We start from the raw sequence: 17,864 nt of genomic DNA on the forward strand, positions 1-17,864 counted from the left end.
CGGGCGTGACGCGCGGTCAAAGTGCAATGATTTTTCAGTTTGGTTGGCTAAACAGGGTCAGAGCTGAGAGGGGAGCGGAAGGGACCCCCTGCCCGGCCGCACGCGCCCTTCCCTCGAAGACAATCGGGGCCGCGGGCGCGGTGGGCCCGCGGGAGCCGGGGTCGGCGGGGCGCCCGCCCGGGCGAGGTCGGAAGCTGCAGGCCAGCTGGGCCGGGGCGGGAGCGCGCCCGGCGGGGCTGCCCGGGCGGGCAGGGGTGGGGTGGGGGTGGGGGGCCGCTCCTTTCCCAAGTGTCGTTGTGAGGGGCAGGCGAGGGGCTACGAGGGCGACAGGAGATGTGGGGACGTGTTAGAAGAGAAAAAAACCCACAAAAAATATATATGGGGGAAATGAACTTTTTTTTTTTTTTCATTGAACCAAGTGCAATGCATCAGAGAGTTTTCCTATCTTTGTATGTTAAGAGATTGTTAAGAAAAATTCTATTTTTGTTGTAATGTCCTCGCGGCTCTGGGGACGCTAAAAGAACTGGGCCCGCCCCGCCCTGCGCGGGGATAACGAAAGCTGAGTGTTTTTTCCTTTTTTTTTTTTTTTTTTTTTTGTTCGTTTTAAGTTTTTTTTTTTTTTTTTTTTTTTTTTTTTTTAAGTCGTTTTCCTGCGTTGACGAGGATGATCTGGGGTTTTTATTTGTTTCGTCGTTCGTTCTCGGTTTCGGTGGGAGGGCTGAAGGAAACGTTCACATTTTAGAGTTTAAAAAAAAAAAACACCTCGACACTAAAAAAAAAAAAAAAAAAAAAAACAAGATCAAAAAGGAAAAGGACGAGAGAAAATTATTTTTAAGATAATTCAACATAAAAACCCTGGTGCTTCTTACATTATAAAGTACGTTTTAAAAAAAAAACCCACAAACTATTATACATAAGTTTATGAATCAATTAAATATCCTGCACTTGTTAGGAACACGCATATCCCTTCTTTGTTGAGTTTAACGGAACGGGACAGCGGCATACGCCCGGCGGCTGGGCTGCTCTGGTCGCGGGTCTCCCCGGGCGCCCCCTCCCCAGGGCCCAGCGCCCCCCTCCTCGCCCCATCCCCGTCCGGGCACGGGGGCGCGGCGGGGGGGTCCCCAGCCCCTCCCCCGCAGAGGTCAATGCCAACGAACAAACGTCCCCTCCCTCCCTCTCCCTCTCCCTCTCCCTCTCCCTCTCCGCCCCGAGCGCCCTTCTTTGAGCCAGACGCCAACTTGACCCTCACCAGCATTATCAGGAGCGCGCTCAGCAAGTTGGTAGTTACCCTCCCTTTTCCCCGGCGCCCCCAACTCAACATCATTCCTCCCACCCCTACCCCTAGCCCCGTCACCCACCGGGGAGCACGAGGAAGGCTCGAAGCTCCAGGACAGGACCAGCCAAGCTGACAGGTCGATTCGCCCAGGCCCGCGCCCGCACGCACGCACGCACACGGCCCCGCACACAGCCCCACCCCACCCTGCAACCAGCCCCGTCGACTGCCTTACACACCCGCCCCCGCGCTGGCCGGCCGACCTAGTGCCTTGTTCTCACCCCCGTGCTGGCGGAGCGGACGCCGCGCTCTGGGTCCCAGAGGGGCCGGGTGGCTCAGACGACCCACCATTTCCTCACCCCGACCGTGCTGAACGGACCCCCCCCCCCACATGAGAGAAAATAAAGGAGCAATAAAGTCACGAGAAATTTCGTCCCCCAATCGAGAGCCCGAGGGGCACCCCAGCCCCGCCTCTGCTCCCCCCACCCCCCCACCCTCGGGGCGCCCCCCTCCCCCCCAAGCCAGCCTGGGCCAGCCCCGCTTCGGCCCCTCCCGGGAGATCCGTGCGCCCGACCAGCACCAGCATCGCGGACCGCAAAGGCCGCCCGTCCCGTCAAACAAGTTTCTTCTTAGGCTAAGAAACGCAGTATATACGAGTATCTCTATATATAGTACTAATGGATTTGGTGTGCTTCCCCCTTAGCGTCCCCCGTCCCTCCGCTCCTCTTCCTTCAGCCTGGTCTCCCCCTCTCTCTGCCCTCCACCCCCGTCTCTGCACTGAGATACATAAGAAACAAGGGTAGTTTACTGTCTGTTTTGTTTTCTGGGTTTTCAGTGTCCTAGCGGAATGCAAGTAGGCAGCCAGCCCGTCTGTTCCCTCTCTGCCCCGCCCCGCCCCGCCCCGCCCCCGTCACTGCGCTTCTGTTACACCATCTTTGCCTGACTCTCTCCGGCTTCTCCATTGAATGGCTAATGTGTATGTGAAATAAAGAAATAAAGAAAAACAAAAGTAAGAGCGCCCGAGCCTTTGCTAACGCCGTCGTGCGGGACGGGTTCGGGATCGGTGGGGGGTGGGTCCCGGCGTCCATTCTGCGCCTCCCTCGGCGCACCTGGCGCGCCGCAGACGCGGTCCAGGAGCGCGTATCCGTGAGTCTCCAGGAGGGGGCGCCGGCGAGAAGGGCAAAGCCCAGCCCCCTACCCCGGCCCTCCCCACCTCTCTCGGTGACCCCAGCCCCGGAAAAAAAGGCACCACTTTAGTCCGATGACCTGTCTGCCATGTTGGTTCCCGGACCTCGTCCCCCGGAGGAAGACGCGGGAAAGGTCATTTCCAGCGGGCGGTGGGTGGTAAAAAGGCCTACAGGGCCCCCCGCGGGCGACAGTCGCCCCTCCAGATCCCCGGGCCCTATTCCCCCGTTGGGAACGTCCTCACTGGTCCCTCTTCCGGGGAGTTCGCTCCCGAGCAGGCGCAGAGCATCGGCCGCCCCTTTCTCGACCGCCCCGGGCTGAGTTCCCGGTGCCCCTCGGCTCCGAGGCCACGCCCGCGGAGGTCACCGCACCTCAGGGCTCACGGCCGCTCGTTCCGTCTTGATGGGCCGGGCCGCCCCGTCGGGGCTGCCGTCGGGGCCGGCCGGGGGCGCGGGCTGCGAGCGCATCACTGATTCGGCCCTGCGACACGGCCCGCGGCGGGCGCTGTCGTTCGGGCCTCGGTGCGCTGGCCGTCTGCGGGGCCCGGGCGGGGCGGGGCCTGCGGCCAGAGCGGCTGCCTGGTCGCGCAGCAGCCGCACCAGGAAGCCGATGTATTTCATGGCCAGGCGGAGCACCTCGTTCTTGCTCAGCTTCCGGTCGGGCGGGTGCGTTGGCAGCAGCTTCCTGAGCTCCGCGAAGGCGCCGTTCACGTTCTGCTGCCGCCAGCGCTCCCGGCTGTTGGTGAACACACGCCGGGCCACCTTCTGGGGCTGGTGCCCTGGGGAACACGAGGGGCAGGTTTGGCGCGGAGGCCCAGGGGGCGCCCCCTGGGGCCCTCACTTCAGCGCCCAGAATCTCCGAGGGGACTTCCACACAGGCGGCGGGCTGGGGCTTTTTCCACGCAAGGGCTCCACAAGTAGGATCCATGGGTCGCTCCCCTGCTGGGTAGCCGCCCCTCTCCCACCCTACTCACCCCAGCGGCCTAGACAAGGACCGTCACCGGCCCAGGTTGCAGGCAGCCGAAGCCTTCCGAACCCGACTGTCCACACTTCTATGTCAGTGGCCGAGACTCCCTAGGGAAATGTTTCCTGTGGCTGTCAGTCTGGAGAGCTGTCCTTGCGGTCCCCATTCTGAGTGTGGCCCTGCACGTGGCTGGATGTGCACACGGGTCTGAGAGGTTCTCTGGGTGTGAACGTGGGCCTGCGCGACTCGGGTGGCTGGCTGAACTCCTGGGATATCTAAATGGCTGTGGTTGCCTATGATCGTTGCCGGGTGCTTGTGGTCGTGTGGCTGTGGTTCTGTGGCTGACTCTTGTGGGGCCATGGTCCTGAGTGGCTGTGGTTGTGTGGCTGTCTCTGCTGTGGTGGTCGTCCTGTGGCTGTTCCCTGCGTGGCCGTGCGTTCGCCTGGAGCTGTCATTTCGCGGCCCCCATGCCACGCGGTACGTTTTGCCATGACTCTCCGTGGCTTGTTGGGTGGCTGTGGTCGTGTGGGACTGGCCCCGGGCCTGTGGTTTTTGCACAGGAGTGTAACCTGAGCACTGAGCCCGTGTGGGCTATCCTGTGTGTGCCTGGGCGCGCCTGCAACAGCTCTCCCCGTGGAAGACGCGAGCCCCCGCAGAGATGGCGACACACACACGAACCCGCACTCACCCTCGGCCAGCTCCAGCTCGCAGTGGCTAGGTCTCCGCTTCAGCCGGCTGCTGGGGAAGATGCCAAAAGGTCCTGCCGGCCCAATGTAGAGGCTGTAAGGGGTCGTGGGTCACTAACGCCTTGTGGGCAAGGACCCTGGCCCCGAATTCCCCCCAGGTCCCAGCCCCCCCCCCCCCCCGCCCCGCCACTGACCTGTTGAGAAAGGGGTGAGGGTGGTAATGCAGGGCCAGGGGGGGCGGGACAGTTCCCAGGGTAGAGAGTTGCAGCAGTGGGGGCCGCAGGGTGCTCAGCTCCGTGGTGGCCATGGTTGCCCCGGGAGGCCTGGTGTGGCCCAGGCTGATCACTGGCACGCCAGGGGGCAGCCTGGGGGGTGAGGAGCCTCGGTGGCCAACCTCCTTCACCTTTGGGGGCCCAGGTGAGGCAGGCTTGGGGGGCGGAGCGGGCGCTGGGCTGGGGGCACACACCACTTCCGCCTTCTCAGTCATGGTGGGGCCCACCTCTGTCTGGGCCTGGGGAGGGCACATGGACCCCGAAGGGGTGCTCACCTGCGGGAGACAAGGAAGCCAGTGGGGAGGGAAGAATCAGATGCCAAGCACATCCCTCAGCCCAGCAGAGCCCTCAAATGAGAGGGAAAAGGTGGGGGTGGGGGTGGGGGTGGGGGTGGGGGTTCGGTGGGCAAAAGCAGGCGGGCTCCGATACCACCAGGACACGGGAGGGGACCTGACGCGAGGGCAGGAGGTACCCAGTGACCCCCTGGGCAGCGCTGAGCTGGGCAGTGCTCTCTCTGAGCTGTTTGTGACCCACGAGGGCCTCAGCTGCCCAGCTCCTGAGCAAATTTCCCTTATTCCAGAATCCCTCCTCACCTGGAGGCGGGAGCGAGGGGCGAGGCCAGGAACCCATGACGGATCCTGCGGCCCCCAGGATGACCCCGTAACCTTCAGATCTGATCCCAAGACCCCTCACCGGTAGCGTGTGACCTTAGAATCCCTCTGTAATTGACTCTGGCCCTTCGCCGATTCCCCCCACCCCTCCCCCAGCTGACCATGTGGCCCTCAGCTATGACCCCGAGAGGCTCTTCCCAACGCCTCCCTGAAAGTCCTCTCTAATCGCTCTGTTGACGCCCGCCCCCACTGAAAATGTCCCCCTTACTAACCCTGTAACCCCACTGCTGACATGATGATAAAAAATGCTGACCCAGGATCCCAAACACGGACTCCACTGCCCAGTAGACAGGGTCATGTCCCAATCCTTCTCTGGCCCTATCAGCAGCCTCCCCCACCCTCCCCACCCCATCAGCATCCACTCCTCTGCAACCTGCGTAGCCGGCCCTGTTCACTCTTGGCCCCACGGCTTGGAGTGTCCCAGCAACTTCTGGGACTCCTGGCCCCTCTGTCCTGTCTTCCCTACCTAGGCCCTGGGCTCTCACTTAGTGAGCATCCCCCCCCCCCCCCCCCCCCCCCCCCCCCCCGTTGAATGAATGAATGAAGGATGGATGGAATGAATGAATACAGGCGGTCCCGGGATACCCCACCTTCAGGCGGACTCCGCTCTTACCCCGGCGCTGGTCCTGCTGCCTGGTGAGAGCCCCGGCTCTGTCCCGCAGGGCCAGGATGCGGGTTCGGCTGCAGGCCAGGCTCCGTGGCCCTGATCCGGTCCGGCCTCTGCGCTCTGGGCCGCTGGGAGCTTGCCGCCCCCTCCCGGCAGCGACGTCGGGCCGCGCCTCTTCCCGGGCTCGCTAGGGCCCCGGCGACGGCGGCGTGGATCCCTCGAGGGAAAGTGAGCTGCTCCTGGCCGGCCCGCCCTCTCCCCGCCCCCGGCGGCCCAGTTTCCTCCCTCTCACCCCCGGGCCGCGCCGGAGGATGCCGGGCCGGCACAGATAAGGCCCTGGCCGACTGGCCGCGCCTGATAAGGAGCCGGGCTGACCCCGGAGGAAACCGGCGGGCGGGGAGCTCCGAGCCGGGGCCTCACGGCCCCGCCCCCGGCCGGCGACGGACAGGGCCGTCACCCCTCAGGGCCTCACCTTACGTCCTCCCAGGCACTGGAGTGGCCCAGGGTCTCTGAGGACCCCGACCCAGCGCGCCGCTGGGAGTGAGGTACCCGGATGCACGCAGAGGGGGAAACTGAGGCAGGGAAGCAGCAGCCTCCAGTATCGCGCTTGGGTTTCGCCTCCGGCTTTGAACACCCCCTGCTCAAGTGTCCGCGCTGATGGGGGTGGAGGAGAGCCCTTTCCGGCAGTCTGCGGCCTCGTGACCCAGGGCCCCCTCCTGCTCCTCCTCTCCTCACCCTGCTTTGTTCCTCTTTTTACAGACCGCCTGCCAGGCTTTGCGCCACCCCCACCCCGGACTGGGGCACTGGAGGGAAGGCAGTTCTGACAGTCTGCCCTCGCGTGTCCTGCCTGGCCCAAGTGTCCTGGGCCCCCAGGCCTGCTCTCCACACCACCTTTTCAGGCCCAGGAGGGTGAGAGGAAGCACCATGGCTGGGAGGGACTTCCTAGGGAGCCGGGGCTGGCAGAACGTTACAATAGGTGCCCCCAGCCCGCCCTGTGGCCACGTGGATCCTCTAGGCCACCGGGTCACACAGCCCCAACTTGATGGTCTCTGGCCCTCCTCCCACATCACAGGCCGCTTTGAGGACGGTGATAAAGAGGCGTTGGGCAAGCATCTTGCAGTGGTGGGGGTGCTCAGCACCCGGCTGGAGCCTGCTAGAAAGGCGAAAGGCAGGGCCCTGGGAATAGCTAGGGAGCAGGGACAATACTTTTCTCCAGGGCCCCCTCACCCGCGTCCATCACACTTTGCCTCCAGTGTATCTGGGGGCCTGCAGGAGCCGCCCAGCACGGATACTACCACCACCCTCCCAGGAGTCTGGTGAAGCCCCGAGCCAGCCGGCCTCCAACCATCCCACTGCCCCAGGGAAGCGCGAGGTCAGCTCTGAGCCCCCAAGTTAACGGATCACCCCAACAAACTAGGTTCCTTTTACAGGCGGGGAGGAAGCCAAGGGAAAGGTGTTTGCGGGGGGGCCCCACGGCTACCACGTGGGGGTGGGGATTCTGCCCTAAGCCTCTCCGTTAACGTTGCTAACCCTCCGTCCCGGAGGGGAGGGGAAGCGGCAGGCCGGCTAGTGCCTCAGTGTGCTCGCCCGAGGGGCCGCGGAGCAGGAAGCACCTGGCCTGGAGCGGATGCACAAGGCGCCTGGTTCCGGTCCGGCTTCCGCCACCGCGGCCCTGTGGGGAGCTCGGCCAGAGAAACCGGGCGGCGACGCGAGGCAGGGTAGGGGCTGGGTGACTGGAGGGCCCGCCTGTGTCTGGGTGCGCGCCAACAGGGGGGCGGAGGCCCCACGAACACGAGCGCACGGCTGCCGCCCCGTGGCCGGCTCGGGAACTGCAGGCGCCAGCAAAGGGGCGGGGGGCTGAGCGCCTCGTGCTGCGAGACAGACCATCCCGCTGGCCGACGGTCAGCTCCCACACCCCCATACAGACAGAACACTCCAGATGGCAATACTGACAGCACTTCGGTCGGGCAGGGACAAACAAACCTCCAGATGCGTAGCGCTTCCCCAGGGAGTGAAACAAAAAAAGATGCACAGAGGAACGCAGGCTCCAGACAGGCAGCTGGAGAGACGGACAGAGCCCCTAAGGCAGACGGACAGACAGACCCGCAGGCAGCCTCCCGACCCAGACGAATGGCAGTCGGAAAGGTGACATATCTTTATTGGCTCAGTCTACACCCGGACCAGCGGCAACGCCAGACCCAGGCGGGTTCTGGTAAGAGGTCTTGGGATGGTCAGGGGAGGCGGCTGCAGCGGTGTCCTCGGGTGCTGGGGGGCTGTGGGAGTAGCAGCACTGGTCCCCGCGTTGACAGGTGCCCTGGTGGGAGAACGGTGGGTGTGAACCCTGGCTCAGTGCTCAGCAGCCTCTGCTGGGTCCCTTTCCTAGACGGGGAGCTCGCTCGCACGCCCTGCCCGCCCCGGTTCTCCCAGCCCTGCTGCAGGGAGGGCGATCCCTGGGTGCTGCTGTGTGGGGGTGGTGGGGGTGCCTCACCTCCTTGAATCTTTTACAGGGAAAGGTCTTGAGCCGGGCAGCCCGCTGGACCGGGTCCTCAGCTGGCTCCTTTCTCTTATTCTGGTGCAGCCTGCGTCTCTCCTCCATAGCTTCACCTGCGGCCTTGCCCCTGTGCAGGCAGAGGAGTAGCTGGGACCCCATCCTGCCCCGGACAGGCCCCACCGCCACCCGCGCTCTCACTCACCCTGGCCGGGCACGGGGCCGGGGGCCCCAGTTGGCCTCAGGATTAGCCTGGAAACGCTTGAGTCCTCGCTGGCGGGAGCTGGGGTTGGCATCATCCCGGACGGCGAAGTTGGCCTGCAGCCTGGGGACGTGGGAGTGGGGGCTGAGGGGCAGGTGCCCTGCAGGTGCGCACGGACCACCTGCCAAGCCCCGTGCAGCTCCACGTGCCTTGGGAAGGCCGTGTCCGCCCGGGTCGGGATTCTCATCCAGTTAATGAACGTGTATCCAGTGCCTACCGCGAGCCTAAGATCTGCCATTGGTAAGGCCGACGTTCCAGTGCGGGAGACGATGGGACAGATCAGAGGTGAGTGAAGTGTATCGTGTTAGGGCACGGATGAGAGTTTTGAGAAAAACAGAGCAGGACAAAGGGAATGGGGAGGCGGGGGAAGGGGCGCAGGACAGGACAGAGCGGTCAGGTCAGAGACACCTGCAGGAGGGAGGGAAGAGCCTTCAGGGGACCCGGGATGGGCACTCCAGGCACAGAGAACAGCCCTTATAAAGGCCGTAAGGGGGCGCTGCGGTCTGGGGAGTGTGAGTGCGGAGGCCCAGTAGGGAGGGAGGTAGGGAGAGTGGGGATGAAGGGGGAGGGAGGGGACAGGGAGATGGCGCACAGCTTGCAGGCAGAACTTGGGTTTCTAGTGAGTGAGGTGGGAGCCACAGAGGGTTCTAAACAGAGGGTGGACAGGTCTGACTCCGGTCCTCACCGATGTACTGTGGCTGCTGTGGGGAGAGGCTGGGGGCCGGAGGCGGGGGGGGGGGGGGGGGGGGGGGGGGGGGGGGGGGGAGCCAACAGCAGTGGTCCAGCTGGGCAGTGATGGGGCCAGACCAGGGCAGGGGCAGAAGGGGAGGGGAAGCGGGAAGATTCTGGATCTCACTTGAATGAGCATGTGTCTGTGGAGGGAAGGATCTGCGTTGTCCCCTGCCCACACGTGAGCCCCCCACGCCCGCGGGCAGCCACACCAGTGCCCGTACCTGGGCTCCACGCTGAGAATACGGAACGCAGGGCTGGCCTCTGACAGCCTTTCCCGCTTCACCGGACACTCCTTTTCCTGGGAGGTAAAGTTCAAAGGTCAGGGGACGCTGGGCCTGACCATGTCCCGCCCTCGCACCCCCATCTGGTCAGGCCAGCCCTCACCCAGCAGCGCATGATGTCCCAGAGGGCTGAGGACGGGGCGTCCGTCTTCACGGCATTCTTACAGGCGTGGGAGAGTGAGACCCGGAAGCCGGCATGGAGGAGGGCTGACCTGGGGACCAAGAGGGGCCGTGGGTGGGGGGCGGGGGGCGGGACCCCAAAGCCAGCGCTGATCCGTGCGGGTGTGACGCAGCTGAACGTCTCACGGTGACTACGCGGCCCGGGGAATGCCAGTGATCGCAATGGGGAGACCATCTCCCTCCCCAAGGCTCAAGGCCTCCGCGCTCTCTTCTAAGCACCTGCGCGGGGGCCTGTTGGGAAGCTGTTTTACCCAAGACTCTGGCCTTGAGGGGGGCCGGCCTTGCCCCAGGGCCCCCGGAGGGCCCCCGGAGGGCGGGCGAAGGGCGCAGACTCCTTCCCGCCCGGGACTGGGCACTCACCGCAGCTGCAGGAGGCTGGGCGTGCTGCAGCGGATGGTGCTGCTCAGCTGGTCCAGCGTGTAGTAGAGAGGCACGTCCGGGAGCTCCTGCCGGTGGGGACGGGACGGGCGCGGGGTGGGTGGGGGAAGGATGGCTGGGCACAGGCGGGGCCCCCTCCCCGTCACCCCGGGCCCCCACCTCGGTGATGACGCTCAGGACCCCCTGGATTCGCTCCGAGGTGTGGAAGCGGCCGGGATTGGTGCTCACAGCCTGCAGCACGCGCCCCACGAAGTCCAGGTCGTGGATGGGCTCCGCCCACAGGGGACCGCCAAGCTACAGACACGTGGCGGGGGGGGGGGGCGAAGGGCCAGGTGTCAAGAGAGCCGGAACCCCAGCGTCCCCCTGGTTTCCCCGGCCCTGCCTCACCTGGTGTCGCTGCCCACAGTGCTCACACTCAGGGCCGATCGGGGGACCACAGGCCGCAGAGAACTTGACCCTGCGGAGAGAAGGGTGGTTAGGAGGCGGCGACCCTAGGCCGCCTCCTTCACCTTCCTCCCCCGGCTCACCCGTGCTCACCGGCCGCCAGAGGCTCCGGACGCTTTGCCAAGGCGCTGGAGGTGAAAGGTCCCGCAGCCCACACACTGGAACACCAGTGCCTGCTTGCTGCGGGGGAGGGTGGGAGGCAAGGCTCATAAGCTCCCCAGCCTGACCGCCGCACCCCAGCTCCTCCCCGTTAGGAGTCCCGTTTCCTCCCGTGCCCCAAAAGGCCCTGTTGCCCCCCTCTGTTCGTTGCCTCCCTTGCTTGCCCCAGACTAACCTGGCTGAGGCCTTGACTTTGGCCTGGCCGGTGAAGACGCGGACAAAAACTCTCACGTAGAAGTCAGCGCTGACGCTGAGCAGTGGCACCACAAAGCGCTGGTAGCAGTTGGCTCGGAGGTCCAGGCTGTGCAGGACGATCCTCAGGGCCTGAGGGTGGGAGGCGGGCATCAGCCAGCAGCCCTGCCTCCACGGACGCCTCCCAGCTACCCTGGGGCCACACCAGGTGCTCATAAGCACAGGCTCAGGGGCGGCTCCCCGGTGTTGCAAGCCCAGGCCCAAGCGTCCTGGCCGTGTGACCCCTGCCAAGTGAATGCCTCAGTTCCCCCATCGACGGAATCACAACAGCCTATGTCTCTTTATGGGCCTCCTGGGGGTGCTACGTGGTTACGGAGCGCACAGGCCCGCCATCCAGGGCAGCACCATCCGCGTGCCCTGCGCTATGCGATGGGCTCCAAGGACCCGTGTTCCGGTTTTCCAGACTGACCTGGTGACAGGGCCCTTACGGAACGAAGCCAGGCCATCCTCCTTTCCGGCTCCCGCCCTCTCGAATCCCCACGGCAATTCACTGTCGTGCGCGTTTCACAGAGGCCAAAAGCGAGGCCCAGAAGGGTGAAATGAATCACCCAAAGGCGCCAGCAAAGCTAGGATTTGAACCCAAAGCCAAACCCACTCCTGGAAACCGTCTTAAATAACAATTTTGAACGAGTTGTTAAAACCGAGGGTACTAGGAAAAATAATGCGGCCACTGGCTCCCGCCCTGGGCAAAACCGCAGCCGTCCGAGTGACCAGAACTGGAAGTGCGGGCTCTAGAACTATTCTGGCTACAGACCTGCTTGTCTTTGACATCTTGGGACGGATCTGGCCCCTGCTGCCTGGAGGAAGCGAAGCAAGTCTGCGGGGTGGGAAGGGGTGGGGGGAGGGCGGCTCACCATCTCATGGCAGGCCCGGCTCTTGAGGGCCATGGCCCCGTACTTGCTGTAACAGGTCTCCCCGCTGTTCCCCGCCAGCACTGCCATGTCGGTGCAGGTGACGCACAGCAGACCTGCAAGGAAGGCCTGAGCAGTGAGGATCCTCCGGAAACCCCGAGCCCTGCTCTGTGCCCAGGTCAGTGTGGCCTCACCTCCTTCACTCACGGCCTGCACGGCTGCGTCCAAGAAGGGGGCGGGGCTGCCATACGGGTCCAGGTCGATGACGTCAAACCGCTCCGATGCCCTCTGGTGCTGGTACATCAGCATCCTGGGAGCGAGAAGGCCCCGGTCCTCAGCCCCCTGCATTAGGGACCTGCTCTGTCCCCTACACGTGTCCTCTCATTGGGTGTGATGGTTTCGGCCTGCATTTGGAGGCCAGCTGGCTAGGTTGGGACCCTGGCCTGGCCATGTGCTAACCAACCACGTGACTTTTCTTCCTTGGGCCTCCGTGTACTCGTGTCTAACAACAGGAATAATAAACAGCCAATGGTGATGTGACATACATATGCCTGACAACTGTTTCAAGCCGTTTATAGATTAACTCATTTAATCAAATAACCTTCCAGGCAAATCTACGGATTTGGAATCATTATCATTTCCTTTGTAGGTGAGGAAATGCAAATGCTGTCTTCTCCAAGTTGCCAACCCTAACTGTTATTTAAAATGGCAACCTGGGGCGCCTGGGTGGCTCAGTGGGTTGACCATCCGACTCTTGATTTTGGCTCAGGTCTCGATCTCACAGTCCATGAGTTCGAGCCCCGAATCGGGCTCTGCTTGGGATTCTCTCTCTCCCTGTCTCTCTCTGCCCCTCCCCCGCTCATGCTCTGTCTCAGTCTCTCTCTCAAAAATAAACATTGAAAAACACTTTTAATAAAAAATAAAATGAAATGAAATGAAATAAAATAAAATAAAATAAATAAAATTACAACCCATCCACCACCTTCCTCCATCCCCTCCAACCTCCAGTTTTTTCCCAGAGCACTTTTCACCTTTTACTTTTCTTTTTACTTTTTCACCACTTTTACTATAGTTTGCTCATTGATCTGGCTGTCACTGTCTTTGTTTCCTATCAGATTCTAATACAGTCCAGAAAACAAATACTTTTTCTTTATTTGTGCTCTGTAAAAAGTCAGTAAATATTTTAGGCTTTGTGGGCCACAAATGGTGCCCTTTTTTTTTTTTTTTTTAAACCCTTTAAAAATGCAAAAAACATGGGATGCCTGCCTCAGCCGGTTGAGGGTCCAACTCTTGATTTCGGCTCAGGTCATGATCCCAAGGTCGTGGGATGGAACCCCCACACTGGGCTCTGTGCTGAGCAGGCAGCCTGTTTGGGATTCTCTCTCTCCCTCTGCCCCTCTCCCCGCTCTCCAGCAAGTGCGAGCGCTCTCTCAAGAAAAGAACAGAAAATGCAAAAAACATTCTTAGCTGGTGGGCCAAAAAAAACAACAACCCAGGCTCTGGCCTCCCAGGGGGCCTCCCAGGCTGCTGTTTGCTGGACCCCAGCATTAGAATGTGAATGCCCCAAGGTCAGGGATCTTGCCTATTTTGTTTACTGATGCCTGGCACATTGTGGATACTGGCTTTGTGCTGGCTCATTTGAATGAATAAAAGTACCAGAAGTTGAGAAGTTAAGTCTACAATGGAAACCATAGCAAAACAATCAATGTGATTCATCACATCAATAAAAGAAAGGACAAGAACCACGTGATCCTCTCAATAGATGCAGAGAAAGCATTTGACAAAATACAGGACCCTTTCTTGATAAAAACCCTCAAGAAAGTAGGGATAGAAGGATCATACGTCGAGATCATAAAAGCCATGTATGAAAGACCCACAGCTAGTATCATCCTCAGTGGGGAAAAACTGAGAGCTTTCCCCCTAAGGTCAGGACCACGACAGGGATGTCCACTCTCGCCACTGCTATTTAACGTAGTATTGGAGGTCTTAGCCTCAGCAATCAGACAACACAAAGGAATAAAATGCATCCAAATCGGCAAGGAGAAGTCAAACTTTCATTCTTTGCAGGATGACATGATACTCTATATGGAACACGCAAAAGATTCCACAAAAAAGCTACTGGACTGATCCATGAATTCAGCAAAGTCGCAGGATATAAAATCAATGCACAGAAATCAGTTGCATTTCTATACACCAATAGTGAAGCAACAGAGAGAGAAATCAAGAATTGATCCCATTTACAACTGCACCAAAAACCACAGAGTATCTAGGAATGAACCTAACCAAAGAGGTGAAAAATCTATATGCTGAAAGCTAAAGAAAACTTATGAAAGAAACTGAAGACACAAAAAAATGGAAAAAGATTCCTTGCTCCTGGGTTGGAAGAACAAATGTTAAAATGTCGATACTCCCCAAAGGAATCTACATATTCAATGCAATGCCTATCAAAATAACGCCAGCATTCTTCACAGAGCTAGAACAAAAAACCCTAAAATCTGTATGGAACGAGAAAAGACCCTGAATAGCCAAAGCAATCCTGAAAAAGAAAACCAAAGCAGGAGGCATCACAATCCCGGACTTCAAGCTGTATTACAAAGCTGTAATCATCAAGACAGTATGGCACTGGCTCAAAAACAGACACTCAGATCAACGGGACAGAATAGAGAACCCAGAAATGGACCCACAAACATATGGCCAACTAATCTTCGACAAAGCAGCAAAGAATATCCAAAGGAATAAAGACAGTCTCTTCAGTGAATAGTGCTGGGAAAACTGGACAGCAACAGGCAGAAAAATGAACCTGGACCACTTTCCTACACTATACACAAAAAGAAACTCAAAATGGATGAAACACCTAAATGTAAGTCAGGAAGCCATCAAAATCCTCGAGGAGAAAGCAGGCAAAAACCTCTCTGACCTCGGCCACAGCAACTTCTTACTCAACAGGTCTCCGGAGGCAAGGGAAACAAAAGCAAAAATGAACCATTGGGACCTCATCAAAATTAAAAGCCTCTGCACAGCGAAGGAATCAGCAAAACTAAAAGGCACCCAACAGAATGGGAGAGGACATTTGCAAACGACGTATCAGACAAAGGGTTAGTATCCAAAATCTAGAAAGAACTTATCAAACTCAACACCCAAAAAACAAATAATCCAGTGAAGAAATGGGCAAAACACATGAACAGACACTTTTCCAAAGAAGACATCCTGGCTAACAGACACATGAAGAAATGCTCAACATCACTCACCATCAGGGAAATACAAATCGAAACCCCAATGAGATACCACCTCACATCTGTCAGAACGGCTCACATTAACAACTCCGGCAACAACAGATGTTGAGGAGGATGCAGAGAAAGAGGATCTCTTTTGCCCTGCTGGACGGAATGCAAACTGGTGCAGCCACTCTGGAAAACAGTATGGAGGTTCCTCAAAAAATTAAAAATAGAACTATCCTACGACCCAGCAATTGCACTACTAGGCATTTATCCACGGGATACAGGTGTGCTGTTTCAAAGGGGCACATGCACCCCAATGTTTATAGCAGTGCTACTGACAATAGCCAAAGTATGGAAAGAGCCCAAATGTCCGTGGATGGGTGAATGGATAAAGAAGATGTAGCATATACATATACATATACAAATACATATACACATATATATGTATATGTATATATGTGTATATATATATGTGTATACACATATATACATATACATATATATGTATATACACATATATACATACACACACACACACACACACACACACACACACACACAAAATAGTGTATTACTCGGCAATCAAGAATGAAATCTTACCATTTGCAACTACATGGTTGGAAGTAGAGGGTATTATGCTAAGCGAAATTGGTCAGCCAGAGAAAGACAAATCTATGACTTCACTCATATGAGGACTTTAAGATATAAAACAGATGAACAGAGGGGTAAGGAAGCAAAGATAATATAAAAACAAGGAGGAGGGACAAAACACAAGAGACTCTTAAATACGAGGAACTGAGGGTGGCTGGAGGGGTTGTGGGGGGGGTGGGCTAAATGGGTAAGGGACATTAAGGAGGACACTTGTTGGGATGAGCACTGGGTGTTATACACACGGGATAAATCACAAAATCTATTCCTGCAAACATTATTGCACTATATGCTAACTAACTTGGATGTGAATTAAAAAATTGATTAACTAAAAAAAATAAAAGTAAAATGGAAACCATAGGGGAATCTGGGTGGCTCAGCTGGTGGACCACTCAGTGACCTGTGACCAGCTTGGGCCATGGTCCTGGAGGTCATGGGATGGAGCCCTACTCCACCCTTAGCATGGAGCCTGTTTGAGATTCTCTCTCTCCTTCCCTCTGTCCCTCTCCCCTGCTCATGCACTGTTTCTAGAATAAGAAAATAAATACAAATGAAAATAAAATGGAAACCATAATGGGACTTATTTCTGGCTAAGCATCATCTCTCACTTAATCAACAGAGCAACTCCTGTAATACTAACATTCTCATTTTATAGACAAGAAAACGGGGGCTCAGAGAGGCTAAGGCACTCTCCCAAGGCCAAAGAGCAAGAATACGACGGACTTAGGACTTGAGCCCAGGCAGCCTTGCTCTGGCATGCACGTTCCAGCCATCAGGCTCGGCTGCCCCAAACCTACCTGGCATCGGCCTGCCTGGGATGTACCAGGTGGGCCACAGCGTTGAGCTGCACGTTACGGCACATGAGATCCACGGCTCGGGCAGAGGCATCGTTGGCAACTACAGACTGGAGTCCAGGCACCTCTCGTGCAAAGCGAATGGAACGTAGGCCCGAGGCTGCCAGACCCTCTAGCACTCGAAGGCCTTCCTGTTGGAGTAATCGGGGAGCCCCACTCACGTGGATACCTCTGTCCTCTGCTGGGCCCCGAGGAGCCCCCACCACCCACTTCCTATAGCTCTCCGGCCTCAGGAGCCTTCCTTCCTCCATTACTGGAGGACTCCGGGCCGCCACCTCCTCTGTCCAGGCCCCACCTCGCAGATCTCCCCAACGGCGGCCGTTCGAGGTTGGTCTCCCGGGGCCAGGTTTGCACCCTTTTTCAGTTCAGCCTTTTCCTCCTCTTGCTCTGACAAGTCCACGACCACCTTTTGCACGTCCTTCTCACCTGGCACCTTGACTGCAGCCACCCAGAAGCACAAGTCAGGGGTCTCAAAGCTCCCTCTGAGAGACCTCCCCCTATTCCTCCGTATACAGAAGATTCATGGGAGAAAAATCTTCCTCAAACCCCGTGGGGAAAGCCTGAAGGAAATGAACCCAGGGCCTGCAAGGTGCCTGGAGCCTTTTAGAACTTTAAGGGAAAGGGGGCGGGGCAGGGCAGGGAGAGAGCTCTGCGTGACCCCGGCCCACAGGGAGACTGGACCTCAACTCACTCTGGATTCCTTTGGCCCCAAGCTGAATGCGAGCAAACTCGGTGATCACGGCACATCTGCGGGAGAGACGGGGGGGGTTGGTTAGCTCACACTCCCTCAACCTTGCAGATGCACTGCCCTCTGCCAAGCTGACCCCACACCCCTGCTCACGTCAGGTCCCGGTTGAACTCTTGCACCGGGTTGTAGAAGACTTCGTTGGCGCTGGGGAAGGCTATCTTGGCGGCCCCCTCGGTGACCGTCGTCTCCTGAGCCTCGGATGCTCGCTCTTCTCCGCAGGGCTCGGTGCCGTTCTCCATGCCGGCTGGATTCGGCGGCCCTTGCGGCTGCCCCTCCATAAACCCGGCTCTACAGAGACTGCGCGTGGAGCGGAGAGTTAGACTCAGCCACAGACCGATTCTCGCACGGGGCATCCGCGGGAGCCTCTCCCTGCCAAGCCTGGTTTGGGGGGGCGGGGGAGGGCACAGGAAGAGCATCAGGGAGCTGCGTCCCCGGGCCAGGTGACCTATACATCAGTAAAGATTAAGACCCTGCGGCCTCGGTAAGCTGACACTACACCCCATCTTCGGAGTACCGGCCCCTGAGAAGCCAGAGGCCAGAAGCCCTCTAGCGGGCCCGACACTGGCCCGGATCCCTCCCCGCGTCGCCCGCGTCCTTCTCACCTTCGCGCCCCGCGCCCAGGACAGTATTAGCCTGGATGCACGTTTCCCGGATTAGGACCTGGGCGTCGCCATGTTGGCACAGTGGGAGGGCAGGTCACATGATAGAATTT

At 58.8% G+C, this 17,864-nt stretch overlaps 2 protein-coding genes and 1 long non-coding RNA gene across 8 annotated transcripts; 1 reads left to right on the forward strand and 2 right to left on the reverse strand.

The window, feature by feature from the left end:
- Window positions 1-458: 458 nt before the first annotated feature.
- On the reverse strand, window positions 459-6,379 carry LYL1 (LYL1 basic helix-loop-helix family member). 3 transcript variants are annotated; one of them, XM_042928602.1, is made up of 5 exons: window positions 5,664-6,379; window positions 4,302-4,654; window positions 4,110-4,201; window positions 2,830-3,236; window positions 459-769 (listed from the first exon to the last, which is right to left on the reverse strand). In XM_042928602.1, exons 2-5 carry the CDS (start codon window positions 4,631-4,633, stop codon window positions 746-748), a joined length of 855 nt encoding a protein of 284 aa, XP_042784536.1. In that variant the 5' UTR covers window positions 4,634-4,654; window positions 5,664-6,379; the 3' UTR covers window positions 459-745. The 3 variants fall into 3 exon arrangements, with proteins under 3 accessions (XP_042784536.1, XP_042784537.1, XP_042784538.1); XM_042928603.1 differs by lacking the exon at window positions 5,664-6,379 and adding an exon at window positions 4,973-5,374; XM_042928604.1 differs by lacking the exon at window positions 459-769 and having other exon boundaries at window positions 2,069-3,236; window positions 5,664-6,376.
- Window positions 6,112-8,244, forward strand: LOC122214030. Its single transcript, XR_006199723.1, has 3 exons — window positions 6,112-6,202; window positions 6,417-7,869; window positions 8,165-8,244. It is a non-coding gene; the product is annotated as an uncharacterized LOC122214030 (long non-coding RNA).
- Window positions 7,798-17,841, reverse strand: TRMT1 (tRNA methyltransferase 1). Of its 4 annotated transcripts, none has more exons than XM_042928596.1 (17): window positions 17,755-17,841; window positions 17,246-17,449; window positions 17,096-17,151; window positions 16,700-16,842; window positions 16,348-16,535; window positions 11,879-11,994; window positions 11,688-11,800; window positions 10,757-10,905; window positions 10,516-10,602; window positions 10,366-10,435; window positions 10,138-10,272; window positions 9,961-10,046; window positions 9,524-9,632; window positions 9,361-9,437; window positions 8,351-8,470; window positions 8,146-8,275; window positions 7,798-7,971 (listed from the first exon to the last, which is right to left on the reverse strand). In XM_042928596.1, the coding sequence occupies exons 2-17, from the start codon at window positions 17,428-17,430 to the stop codon at window positions 7,822-7,824; spliced, it is 1,914 nt and encodes a 637-aa protein (XP_042784530.1). In that variant the 5' UTR covers window positions 17,431-17,449; window positions 17,755-17,841; the 3' UTR covers window positions 7,798-7,821. The 4 variants fall into 4 exon arrangements, with proteins under 4 accessions (XP_042784530.1, XP_042784528.1, XP_042784531.1 ...); XM_042928594.1 differs by having other exon boundaries at window positions 17,246-17,530; window positions 17,755-17,840; XM_042928597.1 differs by lacking the exon at window positions 10,138-10,272 and having other exon boundaries at window positions 17,246-17,530.
- Window positions 17,842-17,864: the final 23 nt, after the last annotated feature.

Source organism: Panthera leo, chromosome A2 (genome assembly GCF_018350215.1).
Source record: "Panthera leo isolate Ple1 chromosome A2, P.leo_Ple1_pat1.1, whole genome shotgun sequence".
NCBI lineage: Eukaryota > Metazoa > Chordata > Mammalia > Carnivora > Felidae > Panthera > Panthera leo.